General features: G+C 45.8%; 2 protein-coding genes across 16 annotated transcripts in view; both read right to left on the reverse strand.

Annotated features, from left to right (window-relative positions):
* The window catches only part of Parp6 (poly(ADP-ribose) polymerase family member 6), a 28,192-nt gene extending 19,637 nt beyond the window's left edge, over positions 1–8,555 (reverse strand). For 3 of the 8 annotated variants that reach the window (XR_015446479.1, XM_004855530.4, XM_004855528.4), the window contains exons 1-7: positions 5,194–5,382; positions 4,187–4,264; positions 3,371–3,465; positions 2,935–2,995; positions 2,607–2,697; positions 1,892–1,958; positions 563–712 (exon numbers count right to left, since the gene is read on the reverse strand). Coding sequence is in view for 7 of the 8 variants with exons in the window: in XM_004855530.4 (XP_004855587.2) it covers positions 563–712; positions 1,892–1,958; positions 2,607–2,697; positions 2,935–2,995; positions 3,371–3,465; positions 4,187–4,264; positions 5,194–5,196 (545 nt within the window). In the remaining variant the exon portion in view is untranslated. Of the gene's footprint in view, positions 1–562; positions 713–1,891; positions 1,959–2,606; positions 2,698–2,934; positions 2,996–3,370; positions 3,466–4,186; positions 4,265–5,193; positions 5,436–6,005; positions 6,046–6,196; positions 6,282–8,368 lie in introns of those variants that run through there. The other 5 variants (XM_087198936.1, XM_087198934.1, XM_087198935.1 and 2 more) reach the window with 4 other exon arrangements.
* The window catches only part of Celf6 (CUGBP Elav-like family member 6), a 39,267-nt gene continuing 27,138 nt past the window's right edge, over positions 8,476–20,604 (reverse strand). For 6 of the 8 annotated variants that reach the window (XM_021236993.2, XM_087198939.1, XM_087198938.1 and 3 more), the window contains 2 exons: positions 9,814–13,137; positions 8,476–8,634 (listed from right to left, as the gene is read on the reverse strand). The gene's annotated coding sequence lies outside the window, so the exon portion shown is untranslated. Of the gene's footprint in view, positions 8,635–9,813; positions 13,138–18,690; positions 20,018–20,604 lie in introns of those variants that run through there. The other 2 variants (XM_021236992.2, XM_013076125.3) reach the window with 2 other exon arrangements.

The following is a 20,604-nucleotide window of genomic DNA, read 5'->3' on the forward strand; positions in this document are numbered from 1 at the left end:
ATGGATTAAGTGCTAAGCACTGCAGAAGGCAAGAAACAGCTGTGCTTTTAAAATGACTATCAACTGTCTGACAATAATGGTGCCTGTGTGGCTATAAACCTAGGTTTTTGTCTGCATTTGAGAAGATCAGAAGGCACTAGGGAGTGATTAAAGAAGGGAGCAATGTTTATTTCCAGAATCTAGACAATATATCAATGTACCCTTTTAAAAAAGCCAGGAGCTGGTGCCTGATCTCTGAGTCTGCCTTCTTAGGACAAGGAATAAGGATAAGAGCCAAAGAAAGGAAAGATGAGAAGACCTTCATACATGTCACCAACACATACCATGAGCTAGGCATTATTCTGTTTTACTTAAAGGGGATGAGGCATGAACACTGGATCAGGAGTAGAAGGATAAGGACACAAAAGGGAGAGGACCATATGAGTGATATTAGTAGTTAAAGGTTCAGAATTAAAGTTCCCAGAAAGAAGATGGAGATTAAATTAGCTACTCAAGAAGGTGAATATGGGGCTGTGACAAAACTGAGGAGGTCAGAAGTGATCAGCTCTAGAGAAGCACTTACTTGGGGATAGGTGAGAAAATGCTGAGGCCAGCTCGAAACTTCTTGATGGTACCACTTGCCTTGAACCAGCTGTGCCGCTTCTCCTGCTGGGTCTTCAAGAAATCGTTGCTTAGGTGTTTCCATTGTTGGGATGTGAACATACCCAGGATCCTGGGGGATCACATAAAATAGGCTTAGGCAAGATCAGCCAGAGAGGAGGCCAAGAAATAAGGACTAAGAAAAGAAACTAATCTAAAACTCAGACCTAAGAACAGCAAAACTAATTGTGGAGGGGGAGTGTGTGTCTGAAGACTTCCTTGGTAAGACCTCGTCACGTGGAAATGGACTATCCCAAAGCACCTTTTATACCACATGAGGGAAACTTGCACCCCCACATCCTCACCAATAACCTGAACAATTCTGAGATGCTTTGCCTTTAGAGGAAGATCTCACAGTTAGGCTTTAAAAGCTGTGGAGTGTGATACAGTAAGTTTCCAACTTATGAACTTTGGAGTTGCAAAATTCACAAGTGTACTGTATAAGACTCACCTTGTCAGCTTACAAATGAATCCAACTTACAAACAATTCTCCCAGAACAGAACTTGTTCAGAAATCGGGGACTTACTGTATTTACTACATGGGATGACTATACTGAGAGTAGAACAAAGGTGCTGGGATGAGGATGAGTATCATATGCTGCTTTGTGAATAGAGAAGAACAGCTCATGACAAGTACTGACACTGTTGGGAGAAAAATTATATTCCTAAATTTATGGCTCCCAACTCCCAGTCAGACTCATCAATCCTTTCCTTTGTCCTGGATTGGTTCTATCATTATTCTATGCTGTTCATGTAAATCCTCAACTTCTTCAAGTTGACTTCACCTTGACAATTTTGGAAGGAAACACTCTATAAGAAGCTCGGTCTATCCATCCACATGTCCTGCTATAGTCTGGATCCTGAACATCCCCCGAAGGTCCACGTATGAAGGCCTAGTCCCCATCTGCAGGGCCAGTGGGAGGTCAAAGCAGCTTCAGGAGGTGTCTTAGTGGGAGGAAGTCATGTTACTGGGGGCATAGCCCCCAGCTCCTCTTTTTTTTTTTTTTTTTTGCTTCCTAGAAGCCACAAGGTGAACAGGCTTCCTCCACCACATGCTGCTGCCATATCAGTGCTGCCACACCCCAAAACAAGCCCAGGTGACCATGAACTAAAACCTCTGCAACTGTAAGCCACATAGACCTTTCCCTCTTTTAAACTGAAGATCTCAGGTATTTTGCACAGTAATGGAAAGATAACACATGCAATCATCTTTCCCTCATATGTCCAAAACCAAAAAGACAGAAGTTCTTACTTTTTCAACTGAAGACCCAGCCCAAACCCTTCCTTATTCGATGGCTGGAAAACCTCAATTGATGGTTCTGCAAGGAAAAGACAAAATTCTTTGTATGGACATATCTCTATCCTCTTGGGAGTCCAAAATCATAGTCCACTGGAATCGCTTCTTTAGAGTCTTAAAACAGTAGCTGTTGGCTGGGGATTTAGCTCAGTGGCACCACACCTGCCTCAAAACTGCAAGGTCCTGAGTTTGTGATCACCAATAAAAGAAAGAAAGAAAAAAAAAAAACAGTAGCTGCTGGATACTCTAAACAATAATGGTAGTGGGGGAAAACTTCTGAGGCAGAGGGTAGATTCTGCAATCTGTCTAATCAATTTCAAATATCCTCATTAGGAAGCTGGGGGGGGGGGCGTGATAACTGATTTATCTGGGAACCAGAGAAAACAATTTCATTAACCAAGAAGGCCTTTAGGAGATGGCTATCAGGTGACTGAAAAAAAAAAACACTGACTGAAACCACCCCTACCGAGAGACTGAAACACAGGATCTTATTCCTAGTTTTTCTCCACCTTCATTAAGACCACAAGCAAGAGTACCAGCTTGCAGGCTGGGGATTTAGCTCAGCGGTTCCACTGCCTGCCTCAAAAGCGCAAGGTCCCGAGTTTGATCCCCGGTACCAAAAAAAACCCCCAAAAAACAGTACCAGCTTGTCTAAAGTCACTACTTTTACCTGGTCCATCAAGGTACTGAGAGAGAGAAAATCGCAGCCTCAACACAATAGGTTCTGTCCGGAGGACTTTCCAGGCTGTAGATACTTCCTCCTAAAAGAATAAGGGAAATAGTTTCCAGTTTATGACAAAGAATAGACTTGGAGTTTCGCCTCTATGACACACACATGCACATGACAGTACACAACACTGTCTGCTGATGGTCTAGGAAAGACAGAGATGAAGAATATGTGCTCCAAATACAGTACTCAGGAACAAGACTCCTGGCCTACATAACAAAATCCACAAGTCCAGATAGACATGTTGTTGTCAGGTACTAGCACCACTTACATCGAGGAAGCTGATGTTGATGTGGAGGTCAATGTCCACGTCATCGATAGTTCCATATTCTCTACAAAGATATAGGCAATACATGTGAGTCTCAGTAAGGCAGAAAGCAGGGCACAGAGACTAAGGTGGAGGGAAACCTGAGCCTAGGGACAGGGGAAAGGGAAGAGTGGAAGGTGGTTCTATTCTTAGGATCTTAGTTACAGAGCCTAAGCCACTCATGATTAGGGCCGTCTTGGGGCAGAAGTCCTTATCTTGAAGATGAAATTGTTGGCATGCAGAGGTTTAGGATAAGAGAGAACTTCTAGTATTCCAAGCAACTTCTATCATTAAATTCATCATCTATCCCCTATCACACCATAAAAAGAAAAAATCCCTAGCATTAATAACTGAGAAAGAAGAGGCTTGCTCCTCTACTGTCCCTGGTGTGGAGTCCCACCTGATGGATACAGAGTTCTCACTGTAGATCTCCTTTACAGCTTCAATGTCTGCATCGAGCTGTGGGTGTCGGTACAGGTCAGCTGCACAGCTCCCCTGAGATAGCAGAAAAAAAATGGTAAGAGATGGGAAAAGAGACAAAGGAGGAAAATAAAAAGAACAAGAAGAGACAACAGGAAGAGGAGAAAGCAAACAGCAGTAGCACAGAAGTAAAAGCCGCTCTCTGAAGGGTTCCTGGTGGTGGAGGCAGCTAGGCAGCTCATCCCCAAGTCTCCCTCCCATCACCACACAAGGAGTTTCACCAGACCAAATGTAAGTCTTGCTTGAGGAGGTCACATCCTCAAATCTCCAGCATTTCCTCTCAGACCTTGATCTATGAAAACTTAGAACAGGCTGAAGAGTACAGAGTTTAACTCATATTGGTTCTAACTGAAAAGCATCCTGGGAGTCAGTTTTTCTACTCAGGACTGTGTCCTGGACAGCATCAATAGCAGGCAATCCTGAGGAGAATAATCTTTGAAGAACTGACCATAATGAATGAAATGATTCTCACTGATTAGTGAGAGAAGTCAGAAAATAATTATTTCTGACTAAGAACATATGGGTATCCTTCATGTACAGAACATATAGTTTACTCTGGAATGGGTATGAGTGCCAGGCAGGAGCAAGGACATGGGATCAACTCCAGCAAACCAGGATCAAACCACACCACTATATCCTCATCTTATCCTTGCTCCAGGACTTCTTTCACTACTGATCTATTCAGACAGTGAAATCTAGAGTATCTGAAATCTGAGTCTTGACAAATGAACCTCACCTGAACTCCATATAGAAACTCCTCTGATTCATTATCTCCTTCTGAATCATCATCATTCCAGAACTGGCCTTTGATGTCCTGGTGATGAGAAATAAAGATAAAATTCTATATTAAGTCACTGTTACTCCACAGAGCAGGGTGAAGTAAGAAGATGGGAGATTGATTCCCACGAAGAATGAGAAAAGGTCCCTTAGGATAGAGTAACTGAGGCCTTAATCCCTCCTTAATCTTTCCCTTCACTTTCTCAAAGCCTAGTTCTGTCTTGGTGGGACAAAGGAAAACAGGAATTTTGGACTTAAGACTCAGTATAATGACTAAGGCTCTGGTAGCCAGTGGAGGACAGGTACAAATGCCAAGGCAGACTTGTAAGTGTTATGGGTTCTAGTATAAGCTGGCCTTTTCTACAATCATTACCCAAGGCAGTTCCAGCTATAAGCTCTCGTCTCCTTGCTCCTTTTCTATTCCTTAAAGCAGGGGCCCCCAAGCCCCTGGGCCACAGACCAATACAGGTTCATGGACTATTAGGAACTGGGCCACGAAGCAAGAGGTAAGTGAAAGCCAGCAAGCAAAATTCCACCATATTTAGAGCTGCTCTCTAGCGCTCACATTACCACCTGAGCTCCAACTCCTGTTAGATTAGCAGCAGCAGATTCTCACAGAAGCACAAACCCAATTATGAACTATGCATGTGAGGCATCTAGGTAGCACGAGCCTTTGAATCATTCCTAAACCACCCCCTCACCCCCAATCTGTGGAAAAATCATCTTCCACAAAACCAGTCCCTGGTGCCGAAAAGGTTGAGAATTGCTACCGAAAGTATTTAACCCTTCTCTTCCTCCCCAAGAAAACCCACCTACATGTGCACACACACCCAGTGATACTGTTTCTGTGCCCCTTCTCCTTCCAATAGCCTTTCCACCTCCCAAGGGGGCAAGAGAGAAACCACCAGGAGGTGAGGCCTGTATTCCTTGGAGAATTAGCTGAGGTGGCAGGCAGTTGGCTCTCACCATTGGGTCAGTGGATCACACACACTCCCAGAGCAGTGCTAGGCAGCACCCCTCCATACCACCAGCTGAACCCAGGCCAATGAGATGGGCATTTAGGAAGCCACAGAGGGAGATAAGGTGGGGTGATGTCAGGAGCAACTGCACTTGATCTTAGCCAAAAGGCCGAGAAGCGATGTCAGGAGCAACTGAAGATCTGCTGGAGATGGTAGGCTCTGCTGTGGTGGTGGTAACAAGTCACTGTCCTGTGGAAAGCAGATATCTGGTTTCATTACCACTTACAGCTGGGTGGTATATGCACCAGCACACTTTTATTATGCATATTCTCTGATACTTGCATCCATACACACACACTTTTAAATGAAGTTCTTTAAATAGCCATGAAAGCACTATACAAACATAAGATACTGCTGCTCCATTCAAACTATAGAGTTGGAGGGCTGGGATGTAGCTCAGAGGTAGAGCACTTGCCTAGCACATGGTGAGGCCTAGGATTCAATCCCCAGTATGGCAAAAGCAACAAGAAACAAAAACAAAACTGGAGAATTAAGACTGGAGCAAGGCCCTGCTCTATCTCATAATGCTACAAGCACCCCAGAGCTAAAAGGGATAGTGCCAAGGCCAAATGCTTATGCTAAGTTCTCTCATCAGTTCATTTTGGAACATTCTTTATTGTACCAATCTGCACCAGAGCTAAAAGCCAGAGCCAGACTCTTTCTGGACTTTCTTCTTAGTTATTTCTTCATACTGAGTCATTATCTCTTATTAAAACATTAACATTATTGAGCTGGGGACTTAGCTCAGTGGCACCGTGCCTGTCTCGAAAGCTCAAGGTCCTGAATTCGATCCCTGGTACTGCAAAAACCAAAAAACAAAAACATTAACATTACTGTACTTTGCAAGCGCAAGGACCCGAGTTCAATCCCCGGTACCAAAAAAAACAAAAAGAACAAAAAAAAACCCCACATTACTATAAACCACTATACAAAAATCACATCTAACTTACAAAGTCCTCAACTGAATATCCTCTGGTAAACATGGTCCGAGTTGTCACAGCCAAAATACTACTCTGGAGTATGTTGGAACCTACACTTGAAATAAAAACACAATAACAATCCCAACAAATGTGTAGAAGAACACTAATTCTTGGCCCTTTCTCTTGCTTGCTTCTAATCCTGAAGACCCACCATCCTATGCCAGATAACTGTGAGCCCCACTGTACCCTCCACATGGAGCTGGAGGGGTAGGGGTAGGGGTGGGGGACAATACTCATCCACCAAGGTATAAAGGCTGTGATGATAAAGAATGGCCACACCACCCTAAGAACAAGGTAAAAATGCTTTGTGTTGCTCTCTAGATCAGTAGGTCACAAGCATGGCTATGTCATACTGTGAGCTTTTAACTGAAAGAGCTTTTCCTGAAGATCTTTTAACATGTACCAGTGCACAGCCCCATCCCATAGCCAGAGTACAATTTCATGACAGTAGAGCCTATGCATCAAATTTGTTAAAAGCTATGGAACTGATTTAGTGTGGTGGCAAAATTAAGAACCACTGTTCTAGGCCTTCCTGGGTCTGCATATGTATTAGTCCAACCTTTTTTTTTCTGGTAGCAGGGATTGAACTCAATACCTTACACTTTCGAGGCAGGCACAGTGCCACTGAGCTAAATCCTCAGCCCTTGAATTAGTCTAACCTACTCCAAGCTTAAGTAGAGGTGTTCTTGGTCCCTAACATGGTTCTCCTGAACCTCAGTTTTCTAAATGAGTGGTTCTGAATGGGATTGGTGGGCCTGCAGCACTAATATCCCCTAAGAACCTGTAAAAGATGCTAATTCTCAGGAACCCAGTAATCTGTGTTTTTAACAAGTTATTCTGATGCATGATAAAATTTAAGAACCTTGCCAGGTGTGGTGGCGCATGCCTGTGATCCCAGCACTCAAAAGGGAGGTTGAGGCAAGTGGATCATTGTGAGTTCAAGGCCAGCCTTGGCTACATAATGAGACTGTCCAAAAAAAAAACAAAACCATATACATACATACACACACACACACACACACACACACACACACACACACATATATACGTGTGTACCTCATTGTACATAATATAGAAATACATAACTTAAGAACCATTCTTCTAGATCTTACTATGTTCTAGTGGCCTATGTATGTTCCACAGCCTGGTAAGTGATCCAGCATAGGGGTGTAAGTTAAAATTTTGTTGCAAATTCTGCATAGCTGTCCTTCAGTTGAGTTTGTTGCCTGACCCATCAAAAACAATATGTAAAAGTAAACTGCAACTGAAGTTCTTAAAAATGAAATAACCTAATATCTGAGTCTGCCTTAAAAAACTACTGCAGCACAAAAAAAAGAAGGCAAAACAAAAGGAAATGGGAAAACATATGACATATATGTAGTAAAATGTTGATCAAGCTCAGAGATGTGTACATAAGGGTTTCTCATACTCCCTCTTTTTTGTGTAAAATTGGATATTTTCATGATTGAAAAAAAAGTCATCATGGTGGAACATGACTATAATCTGTTACTCAGGAGCCTAAGGCAAGGAGACTACAAGTTTGAGGCCAGTCTGGGCAACTCAGGGAGACCAATAACAATAAAAGGGCTGGGAATGTAGCTCAATGACAGAGTGAGCATGCACAAAACTCTGGGTTCAATCAGGCCACTCGGTCAGATGCTCTCTCTAAAAGGTCAATTATTAATGTTAACAGGAAGATTACCCAAGACTCCACAATTGCGTCCTTGCTATTTTTCCAATGCAGTATATTTCCATCACAGAACTCTTATCTCTGCTGTTCTCCCTCTTGGAATGCTTTTCACAGAGATAGCCATACTCTGCTCAAAGGTCACCTTGACCATCCTATGTAAAACAGCAACTCTCCAACATACACATACTAGCACACTCCATCCCCCTCCCCTGAGTTATCTTTCCCCACAGCACTTAGCACACCCTAACACAGGTTTATCTCTCATCTGAATGTAGGCTCTATAGCTCAGGCTTTGACTATGTTTTCAGTCCCATAACACGTTTACTGAATGAGTATATGACACTGAACTATATACCTAAGCCAAATGGAAGATACATATAAGAACCTAAATATTTTTACACATAGACAAAAAATCACACCAAAATGATTTTAAAAACCAGTACTTCATTCACCTCAAGAGCAGCTGAGAACCAGAATGTGAAGATCTGAGGGCTGAGTTTGTGAGTCTTGAAAATAAACAGTCAAGTGCTGATCTGGAAGATCACAGGAATAAAGAGGGAAGCACTAATGTCCAGTCTGGGTTGTCCAAGGGTAAATGGAAGGATGATAGCAGCACGGGCCAGAAGTGGCAACTTTTTCAAAGTCTTTGTCACTGTTGACATCAGTTAAGAAAAACTTTAGCATCTCTCCAATGGCTGTTGCTGCTTGGTTTCTGCTGCTATAACAAGGAGAAAAAAGTAGTTCAGAGGGAGTTCTTCTGTCTAGGGAAGACAGAGTACAGAGATTATCAGCTTTGGCAAACCAGGCTGCTCCTACTACTTTCAATGCCCCTTCCTTGGAGAGATGAAGAGTGGGTGTAAGAAGACAGTGGGCAAAGATGGGTGGTGGATCACAGAATTCACAGAATCAGACGTCTTTAAAAAGAATACGGCTGAAAGATGACCTCGTTCAAAGCTTTCATGTTATACATAGAATCCTCAGGCCTAGGGAGATCCTGAAACTTAAGGAGTATAATGGACCAAGAACATCTGACTGGACCTAAATACATCCAATCTTCCTATGATGCTGTTTTAACTAATTAGGGGATTATTAATGAGTTAAGCAAGAAAGGCCTATTTGATTTATCAAAATGAGGTTTAAAAAAGGGAACCTTTCAAAAGAAGTTGGGCCAAATATAAACTATATGAAGAGAAAAGTGTTGTTAAACTCGGTGTTCGTTTTGGACAACGGCAAGTTACACAGAATATTTTATTTCCATGGGAATTGGCCAAATATAAGTAAGCCTCCAGTCTGGATCACAAAGGTGTTTTTCCCCAGGTCCACGGGCGCTTCTGGATGTGACAAGTGTACGCCTACTCAGAGAAGCCTCGGATCTCAACGTTTGAAGTCTAGACTTGACTCCCAGTTTTTTGGTCCTGGGAGAGAGAGCAACTTGGCTCCATATCGAGTGCTCCTGTGCCTGAAGAACCAGGACTAAACACAGAGAAAAGGGAAGAGACAGCCAGGGGCGACTCCCGCTGACCAGCACTGCCTCCCGTAACCCCGTAGACCAAGAGGACAGGGCTAGTTTTGCAAACACTCTGCCTGCCACCCGCGCCTTTCAAGGGGCCCCGAAGCATCCCTTGGGGAAGCAGTTATAGCTTTTGAGGTTTCCTCTGGAGACCCCCAAAGAGACCCAACACCTGCCTCCCCAGGGAAGCAGCTCTGTGCCCGATCTGAGCCGCCAGCGCCTGGCCTGAGCAAAGCCGCCCAAGCCCTTCGGGACCATCGTATCCAAGCCCCTCACTTCATCCCCTTCGGCCGAAGCGGGGCGCACCCTGCACCCTACCCGCATCCCGAACGCCCCGCCCTGTCTCCCATGGTGGCCGCCCCACAGGCCACCCTCGTGAGTACTCACGGCGACCCCGGGCCGCGGGCAGCCAGCGCCGAGGAGACTAGCGGCCCGGGACGCCCCGCGGGGGCGGAGCGGCAGGCCAAGGGGCGGGGGCCGGGCCGGGCGGGCGAGGTCGCGCTCCCCACGCCTCGTCGTTCCGTCACGGGCGCGCTGGGCCACTCTGCGCACGCTCGCGTGGCACCGCCGAGGTCACGTGTCATCTCCGAACCAATCGCCGCGCAACCTGAGCCTGGGCGCGCCTTCACCCGCGACGCCAGCCCTGGGGCGTCTGCGCACTGATCGCTAGCTGGGAGGGAGCTGGAGCCAGGGGTGGTGCCTGCGCTGTAGATGGGGAAGGCGCGTGGAGAAAGGAGAGGGGTTCTACGGCGCTCGGAGGGCCTTAGGAAGGAGAATGTTTGCGTTTGGCGCCTCCTGTGGTTGGGAAGAATGCGCAGGGACGACCCTCCAAGTAGTCTCTGTAGACGAGAAGGATCCTCTACCTGACAGTAAACTCTAGAATCTCATCTTTTAATTCTTACATATAACTCCTTTGTTCTTTTGGTAACTTTGAAGTGCTGGAAAGCCACCTAGTCTAATAACAAAACACTGTAGGTTCAAAGCTTGGTTGTAGCACTTACTGATTGTGCATCCTTAAAAGAAGACTTCTCACTTCCAGAGTTTTAATTCTCTCCTCTTCGAGGTGGAGACGATGACACCTATTTCATAGGGCTCTTCTGGCAAGGGTGAAATGAGATGACACCTAACTTTATGTAATTGCCATTTTTGTAGGATATAAATGAAGACGTGTAATTTCATAGGATTCAAAGTAACCATTTAAACATTTAAGGTAACCAAGCAGAGTGCCTGGACTAGGAAGTGCAGATGGTCCAATTTACAAGGTTTGACTTAACGAACTTAATTTTATGATCTTAATTTTATGACTTAATGATCTTAATTTTAACCATACTCTGAATTTTGAATTTTTCCTGGGCTAGTGATATGTACTACAGTCTCTCTCTTGGTGGAGTATAACAGAGGCCAAAGCAACACAATCAACCATAGTGTCCCCAGACAGGTGTCTCTGTCCCACCCAATATCCAGGTTCTTTGTATCCAGAACATTGAATTGATCAGACATAGTAAGAAAGGCAGAGATTTATTAAAAGGAAAAAATCCTCCACAGAGAAGGAGTGGGCTGATGAGAAAGCTTAAGAACATGCTTGACTCAAGCGGTTTTAGTTTTGAGGCTAAATGCACTTGGGAGAATTCCAGGGAGGCGGAGCTCAGAGGTGGTAATAGTAAGAAAAGTCCACCCTAGGGGATAGGGATTTAGCTCAGTGGTGCCTCACCTTCCTTGCATTTGCAAGGTCCTGAGTCCGATCTCAGTATGGAAAAAAAAAAAAGAAACAGTTCACCCTCAAGAATGAAGGGTGGGCACAGCCAGAGATGGCAACTGCAGTGAGTCCCAAAGTTGGCTTTCCTTTTCCTACAATGTGGGGAGTTGCCAAGGGTGTTAACTAACTAGGCTCTGTCCAATTAACTGAGAGTCTTCCACCATCAGGTCTGGAGGAGATTTACTGACTTTATATGCCCAAAGGAGCAGAGACCCAGAATGGGATGAAAATCCCAATGCTAGTTATATTATGATGACTGTAGGGCCACCCTCAGTTACTCTAAAGGATTTATACTGCCTGGGCTCGTGGCAGAGGTCATGGAAGTGTTATAGGACAGGACCATATTCTTTAGGTTCATGTTAGGATGTTAAGGAAGTATGGTGAGGGCCGGGGATTTAGCTCAGTGGTTCTGGTGCCTGCCTCGCAAGCGCAAGTTCCCGAGTTCGATCCCCAGTACCAAAAAAAACCCAAAAAAACACACACACAAGGAAGTACGGTGAGAGCAGGATGCCCCTGTGGTCTCCAAGAGCCAGCAGATCACCTATCTGTTGTGCACATAAAGCTACAACATCTCCCACACTATCTCCAAGAAGGTAAATGACATATATTCTACAGTGGAGCATTGCTGAGCTATGGTGTTCAGAAGGTAGGCATGCTAAATGCATTTACAACTTTCTGTATTTCAGCTTACAACAGGTTAATGGGGATGTAACCCCACTGTAAGTTGTGGGCATCTGCAGTCCAAAGGTTAAACCTGTCATTGTAGTTATTATGGTTATTAACCCTAGACATGACCTCCCCAATTTGCATCTTTATCAGTCTTAGAGTTCCACACAGCCCTCTTTTTCATCAGTACTATTGCAAAAAGGCTTATGGATCCACTTCCCTTTATCCTTCCCTCTTTTTAGCTGGACACAACAGAAACAAGGTAGGCCTTGGTCCTGAGTGAAAACACTCAGGCAGGGCTGGGGGCATAGCTCAGTGATAGAGTATGTGTTTAGCATGTATGGGCCTCTGGATTCCGTGCCCTGCACCAAAAAGAAAAGAAAAAAAAGCCATATCCATCTCTCCTGAGCCAGCCAACCCCTATCAGAAATTTCCCAATAATGCTTTTTTTAATGTTAGTACATACCCTCTGCTTTCTGACTGGTTTTCCTTTTGATGCCCTCTCTATTTGCCTTGTCACTCATCCTGAGCCATAATACTGTGTCAGTTTTAGTTTGTGTCTTGGTCACTACTTAAAATAACTGAAAAAACTGAAGGACATAGCTAAGTTTCAGAGTACAGAAGCTCAGAGCAGGTGCAGAAGGAGTTGGCCCTGTTCCCTAAAACAACTCATGATGAAGGGCCCCACAATGTTTTCTGAGAGCCATGCACGTCTGGGAGTGTGTTTGAACATACTACTTGGAGTATGTGCAGGGGGTATGTGACATGGATGAAAGGTCAAACTCCAGAATTCCATAACTTTCCAGGACTCCCTCTCTAACCACTGGTATCTCTACTACCAGCTTGGCTACTCGTCCTGGATCTCAGCTGATTCATAGTTTCCAGGATCTTCCTGGCTTCATTTGTTTTCCTATCCAGTTCAGACCCTTAGGCCAGTCCTTCAGTGACAATTTTGTTAATGTGCTTGCTCCTCACTCTGTAAAAATCACATACATGCATCATTTCAGCTCTCTGCCTTTTCTACTCTTCCATCCCAAACCAAGAAGAAGGAAATTCCCCAGTCCTGCAGACTTGAGCTTGTGAAGAGACACCACTTTAGCTTAATCCAGCCTGCGAACCCATTCATTGGAATTATATTCTCCATGGCCACACTCCAGGTCCCAGGGCCAGGTTTGTCCTGTGTGACTCCTGGTGCCGTGGTTGGAGTTCATGGAACTTTGAATGGATCCCTGACCCCAGTTTTGCTGAACAGGTGTCCTGGGGTCTCTGCAGACAGAGGAGGATGACACCTGGAGGACAGAGGCAAGAAATTCCAAGACTGCTCTCTGGGTCCTGGCAGATTCCCAGGGCCTTCCAGAGGCCTTCTGATCTCAGGGTGGTATGAATCCCTCTTTATCTAGAATAAATTGCTTAAACTATCTTGTACCTAAGACAGAGCTACTACAAATCCACACTCCCTGCATCTGGGCTCTCAGTGTACCCAGAAGTTCTTTCGCAGAGTCAGTTTCTCCTCCTCTCCACTCTGCTTCATGGTATAGGCCGGGGTGGGGGATGCTGTCTCTATTTTCTGGCCCCTCCAAATGCTGACTCTCTCCCATCCTTTCCATTGCAGGGGAGAGGTCTCTCTTTAAATCCAAGGTGAATCCTTTCACTGTGATCTCTATTTCACTCCTTTTTTTCCTCTTTAAGAATTTGGCTCCTTCACTTTCTCCTCTCCTTCATGTATATTCAACATTTTCTTCTCTGGCTCTTTGATCTCAGCATATAAATTTGATCAACTAGCCCAACCTTTATAAAAGTCCAATTTAAATCCCACATACTATTAATTTTTCTTGGCTTCAGCCACCCTTCTGGGAGTAATCTACACTTTCCATTCGCATGTCTATGCTTTCCCACCACCACCAGAGATTGAACCCAGGGCCTTCACACTGAGCTACATCCCCAGCCCTTTATTTTGAGAGAGGATCTCATGGAGTCACTAAATTGTCTAAGATGGACTCAAACTTGAAATCCTCCTGCCTCAGCCTCCCAGAGTCCTTAACTCTAGTGCCACTGGACTCTTTTCAGAATCTCTACTGAAAATGTTTTTGCCAAAGTTACAAATGATTTCCAAACTGCCAAGTCCCCTGGAAATCTTCAGGCTCATTTGGCCCCTTGATTGTCATTTGGCATAATTCAACATCCTGATTCTGCAACCCTTTCCTCTCTTGGTTCCTGTGAGATGCCCTCTTCCAGTTTCTTCAGTATGGCCTGTCCATGCATCCTTAGCAGACTCCCCGTCCTTCACTTACTATTTAAACATAGAAACAGTCCAGTCTCCCCTTTTTTCCTCTTACCTTTCCAGTGGCCTCCAAAGCACCACATGAAGCAGGCTGTTTAGAATCAGAATCCCTTTTGTCTGTTTAAAGTCTTGGAGGTACACCAAACCTATCTTCCATGGCACACACTGGATGCAGGTAAGAGGTAACCACACACCACCAGCCCCAGGAGCTTAGACTCTGGAGTGACTCAGAGAAGCAGAACCATAGGGAAGTCATCCCTGGGCAGTGACCACAGTAGGTCAGCCCTGGGCCACAGTGATATGGATGTGGTGACATCCCATGTCCAGTGATAACTGCAGTAGTGCTGTCAATGCCAGGTAACTTCTCATATCTGATTTTGGCTTTTGCTCTGGTAAACTGACCTCCCATTGTTACTGCCTCTTTGTTAAGCTGGGGTCTCCGTCTGGCGACCACATGACACACCTAGTGCCCTTTCAACAAATGTCTTCTGTTTACATCAAACTGTGTGACACACTGCTGTAGATTGGGACACCAAAACCTGTGTCTTCATCCTGTACTTCTGGAGTTTCAAGGTCCCTCTTGGACAGCTCCACTTGGATAGGGTACAGGCAAGTTCTTCTTCTCTGCCTTTCCTTCCTATTCCTAACTTAGTCAGGTCAGCTTGGACTGATTTCAGCCTGAGCCCTGAGGAGGAAGCGCTATAGACTTCTCCCATCCTTGTTTCCATGGAACCAAATTTACCTTATACACATCTGACTTTTTTATATGTGTGCTCTCCCCCTTTTCGTGGTGCTGGGGATAGAACCTGGGGCATTGCCTCTGCTAGGCAAGCAAGAGCTCTACCACCAAGACACATATCCAGCCCTGTTTGTATATTTTTATATGGTGGAAGGAGAAGAAAGCAGTCCCTATAGTAGGCCCTATTCGGGTGGCAGCTTTGTGGTGGAGGCCAGAAGTCAGGTGAGCAGAAGGCCAAAGATTACAACTGAAGCTAGAAAGGCTCAAGGACACTCGGGTCTCAGCATGCACAGCCCCTCCTGTGGGGGTGTGACCCACAATTCTGTGCACGGAGAGGGAGGGCTCTCCAGGTCTGCTAAGAGTTCACAGCACAGCCAGAGCAGCTTCCAAGGTCAAGGTCACCAACCCTATCTTAGACCAAAGGTCTTCTCTCCTTACATCTGAGACATCTCATGTGCATCGAGGACAGAGAGAAATTTACTTTAGGACCCCTGCTGAAGGCTAAAGACTGTCCATAGGCTCTAGGGGTGATTAGAGAGGCCCAAATTCAGTGTAATAACAGGCCATGGCTGGAGAGGGAAGAGTGGAGAAGGCTATAGGTTGCTGGCTTCTTTGGTTACCTCAGCCCTGTCCTAAGTGTCTCCTTGGGGAGGAGACCCAGCAGCCAGTTCCACTCAGGGTCAGCACCAAGGTTACTGGGGCACAAGTCAGCCAAGAGTGGAACGGGAGTTCTCTCTGCAGCACCACCAGAGACGGCCATCACAAAAGCTGCAAAGCTGAGGGTGGGCAAATGGTCAAAGAGACATGAACTATCATTGCTGAGGGTTAGATGGAGACTCAAGGATGAAGACCCAGCAAGATTCTTGATGGTGGTTACTAACTAACTCACACAGGGCCCAGGAATCAGAGAGCCCATACACTTTTGGCAACAGGATCTAGGGATACTGAATTTCTAAGGCAATCTGTACTCCCTAAACCATGTCAAAAGGGGAATGGGTGCTTCGATCCAGAAAGGACTGTCCTCCCCAGAAAGAGATTTGGGCCCTGGGAAAGGACCCACACTAATCACCTTTGCTGACCAAGAAACTTAACTGCACTGTTCAGAGGGTGTGTTCTAATTTGTGGATCAGTGTCTAGAATTTTCTTTCTCCCTTATTCCAAACAGAAGTTTTTAAAAAATTGTAACCCTATTTGCCTCTACTACTTCATGTTGGTTATGTAAAGATAGATAAATTTATTCTTTAGCCACAGATTACAAAATCTTAAGAAGTCACATCCAGACCTGATCAAGAATTGTACATCACAGGCCAACCATGGTGGTGCACACCAGTAATCCTAGCTACTTGGGAGGCTGAGGCAGGAGGGTTGCAAGTTCGATACCAGCCTGGACAATTTAGTGAGACACTGTCTCAAAATTTAAAAAGCTGGCCTGGGATTTAGCTCAGTGGTTTTGCCGCCTGCTGTGCAAGTGCAAGGACCTGAGTTTGATCCCCGGTACCAAAAAAAAAAAAATTTAAAAAGCTGAGGATGCAGCTCTGGGCTTCTTGGGTTCAATCCGCAGTACCAGAAAAAAAGAAAAAGAAATGCACATCACTAAGGGTCTCTGGACTGCATAAAGCAACTGGATATGAACTGCTTTGTTCCCTGTTAAGAAGTAAGTCAGGCATAGTAGTACACACCTGTAATCCCAGCACTCTAGGAGGATGAGGCGGAAGAATCCCAAGTTTTAGGCCATCCTGGGCTATATAGCAAGTTCAAGGTCAGCTTAGGAACATAGTGAGATCCTGTCTAAAAAAACAAACCCAGACAAGAAAGGAAGAGGATGTGGTTTTGGCTGGATCTAGCATCACTGTGTTGAGGGGCAGACACATTTTTAAAACTGTGTTTGTCAAGAAAAGTACAGGTGGGTGCCAAAAAGGGTGAAATGTCATAGACACCTGTTACTTATCTGCCATAATCCCTTTATTTAGGGACTCTTTTCTCCCTCTCAGTCCTAGTGAATTGTCGATTACGCTGGCCTAGCCTTTCATTCTGAAGGTGGGCATATATCCAAAGCTGGCCAAAGTCTTCCCTGGGATTTTACAGCTAAAACTAGTATATCAACATGTAGAGGGCCGGGGATTTAGCTCAGAGGTTCTAGTGCCTGCCTTGCAAGCACAAGGTCCCAAGTTCGATCCCTGGTACCAAAAAAAAAAAAGATAACAACAAGTAGAAGGAAGCAGAGTCCAGAAATGAAGACGTCCTCACTTGAACCCCTAGATCTAGCCATGCCTGAAGGCAGATAAAACCTTTGACTTCTCAGGTATGTAAACCAATTGATACCCTACTGGCTTAAACTTGTTTGAATTGGGGTGTTGCCACTTGCAACTGAAAGGGCCAGGCTAATACATAAACACACAGAGACAAAAACAGCATGTTGTTCAAACGCAGATATTATAACGTGACTTCCACCATCTTACCAGGAATCAGCACACTTTTTGTCTAGAGAACAAGATAAACATTTTAGGTTCTGTGAGCACACAGGACCTCTACCTCATTTTCTTTTTGTTTTGTTTTGACAACCCTTAAAAAGTGTTAAAAACCAGAGCTGGGCATGGTGGCACAAGTCTGTAATCCCAGCACTCAGGAGGCTGAGGCAGAAGGATCGCTGTGAGTTCGAGGCCAGCCAGAGCTACATAGTGAGTTCAGGGACACCCTAAACTACAAAGGGAGACCCTGCCTCAAAAAGCAAAAAAAAAAATGTTAAAACCATTCTTTATAGGTCATATAAAAATAAGCCACAGGCCATATTTTGCCAACCCTTGATGTAGATCACACCAGCCCCTGCAGGTTGGGAGTTGTCCACTCTGCCAGTCTCTAGCTTGCCCCAAAGTAGGAGACAAAATACTTTAAATGCCATTTTGCTTCGAGTGTCTTGATGTGACTCAGTAATGAGTGAAGGTTCAGGTTAGAGTTGAGAATGGGAAAGGGGTCTTGTCCTATGCCCATTATCTGCTCCATGACAGACATTAAAATAAATGGTAATCATTATTATTTCTTGGTAACAATGATGTTTTCAAAATGATGCAGTTGCCCAGAGGCTTTGACCGAATGTCCAAGTTCGTCCTTGCTGACTCCACCCCCTCAGCCTCCTTCCTGGTGTCTTTCTTGGATCTCCCCATGAGTAAAGCCATAGCCAGGTGCTCTCCTTGCTAGCACAGACCTTTGCCACACTCCACCGTAACTGTGTTGATCGTCTCTCTTTCTCCATAATTCCAGTCCTCAGGGGGCCTGTGTCCTACCACCTAACACAGTGCTTGGCATCTGGCACTGCAGACTCTGTCCCTCCAGGTGTGTGTCTGTTTTCATGGCCAGGTGTTATGCACGTCTGTGTCTGTGTGTCGTGACTGGCTTGGTGTACACTGGCTCCCCTGTTGATTGGAAATTGCTTGCGGACACATGATGCACCTTACCTGCTAGTGTTACTGTCTTATCTATTCTTCATTCCCATGACCTCCAAAAATGAGCCAAAGACAGGAACAGGTGGGAACAAGTTTTCTTAGAAAGTATTATGAAGGAAGAACCCTCCAACCCCAGCCCCACATCCTTGGCTATCTGAGCAATGGCAGATCAGAGGTCTCCAGCCTCGGCAACATCTGGAGAGATCCCAACACATCTGGGGCCAGGACTAGGTGGATCCATGTCTGTTGGGAAGAGGGAAATGATCCCCCCCAGGTAAAACATGTGCAAGGCCCTGCAGGCCTGAGAAAGGCTGACCACAGCAAGGTGCATCATGGTGTTCTAGGCTGAATCTTGGCCCATCTCACAGAAGCAGGCAGGAAGCACCACCACGGATCAGTTTTATATGGCACCCACTGTATACAACAGACGGACAAGACGGACAGACAGAGCACATATCACTTCTAAGCCAAACGCTGCTCACCATCTAGAACCACCTTGGGTAAGCACATAGGAGACACTCTTGCATAGGAAAGATGTACTTCTTAAAGGAATGAAGAAGTATTTTGGCAAAACATCTACTTCGCTCCCAGGTCCTGGGTAAAGAGGGACCTCTAATTCTGAAGCTTCTATGTAGTGAAAATGATCCCCTCCTCAATGGCAGTATATACAGTTGTGAACCTTCCCACCTATGGTCACAGCCTTCTATGTGAATCTTGAAACTACAGGTGGACAAACTTCAACTAAGACACAGAAGGTGGCCTGGAGCAAGGGGACATGGGGCTGGCTCAAGGGGAGGGGACACGGGCAGTGTCCCAGCTCAGCTAAAGGCAAGGCCTCTGTCTATGTAGGCTAGAAGGAAAAGGCTCAGGTGGCCCCAACTCCCTCTCCCTTTCTTCCTGGTTGGGGAAGCAGTGGTTCCACAGGAAGGCTGTTAAGGACAGGTAGGTCCCCTCTCCTGCTGACGAGGGGATTACTCAGGATGACAAAGGCCACACAGGCCTGAACTCCTCCCAGCACCTCTTCGGGGCTGCTCTATGAGTTGGGGCTGTAGATTGTGGGTTCACTGCTTGCTTCCATATCGCACTCGTGCCCTGCAGATGAGCCTGGGTCTTAAAGGGGAAGGGGATGGTTTAGGAGGGATGAGACACGGGATGATCTTCCACAGGCTCCTCTGCCTGGGTTGGGCTTAGCAAGGGTCCCTTCACCCTGTCTCCTAGGGATAGTTAAAGGCAGCTTTTATGAGACTCTATACTTTTTTGTTTCTCTTATGTTTCTTTTTTGTTTCTTTAATTTATATATACATATATATATATTCATATATATATATATATATATATATATATATATATATATATATATTCTTAAAAAAGCAGTAGTCCTTTGGTCCCTAAACTAAGGAATGATATGATTTTGAAAGAAGTAAATCTGGGCTCCCCCAGCAGGGAAGTCCTTGGCACCCCCAGGCCCTCGGTTGCTCCCCTACACAGTCAATGCTCGGTGCTTGGCTGCTCTGCCGGCCTGAGCGCTCCGCTGCAGGCCAGACGCAGAACAACCCACTTGATCAGAACCATCACCCAGTGGCCTGAGCCCCAGGCGCCAGCCTTGGGTCCAATCCGCCTCTGTCCATCCGCAGCTGCTCCCTTAGGAAGGGCCACTCCAGCATTTCTGTGCTTTTCCTTTCCTTTCTTCTCACTCTTCAGTGTCTGCCCTTGGATGTTTGTTGATAAGGGGGGGGGGAGGGGAAAGGCAAAAGTCACCCCAGAGGGCCAGGCCAAAGCAGCCTGCACGCTCTCGCTCTCGGAGTTGCTCAGGAGAGTGCCTGGCCTCTCTTCCTGGGAACAGCCTGTTGCACCAAAGCCAGGCCCTGGGTCCCTGGGCAGATGGCCCCGGCCAACAGCCCTGCAGAGGGCTCCTCGGCAGCTCACGTCAGGGTAATCTAGATGACCCTACGTGGACATTGCTAAAAGTTGCAGTGGGCCTCCTATGGGCTGGTGGCCCTATAGAACCCTAGAACTTTGTATCTCACTGCCCATCGTGCACCAGACCCTGCAGGTCCCCCTCTTGAGCATGTCTGTCACTGTCCCCTCATCTGCATGTTCACTGCCATGGTCTCAGATATGCATCTTGCCTCTTTTTGTTCAAACCCCTTGGTGGTTCTCTACCACTTTCGGTATAAAGTCAGAACACATGGCCCTCAAGACCCATCCCGAGTTGGCCCACACCTCATTCCTCTGCCCCTCTCCATAGCTAGCCTCTCTCTCCCTGGTACTTTCTGGAGTAGGACCAACTAAATGT

This window comes from Heterocephalus glaber, unplaced genomic scaffold (genome assembly GCF_053883595.1).
Source record: "Heterocephalus glaber isolate CG9 unplaced genomic scaffold, H.glaber_assembly_v1.0 deba00001689, whole genome shotgun sequence".
In the NCBI taxonomy this organism is placed as follows: Eukaryota; Metazoa; Chordata; class Mammalia; order Rodentia; family Bathyergidae; genus Heterocephalus; species Heterocephalus glaber.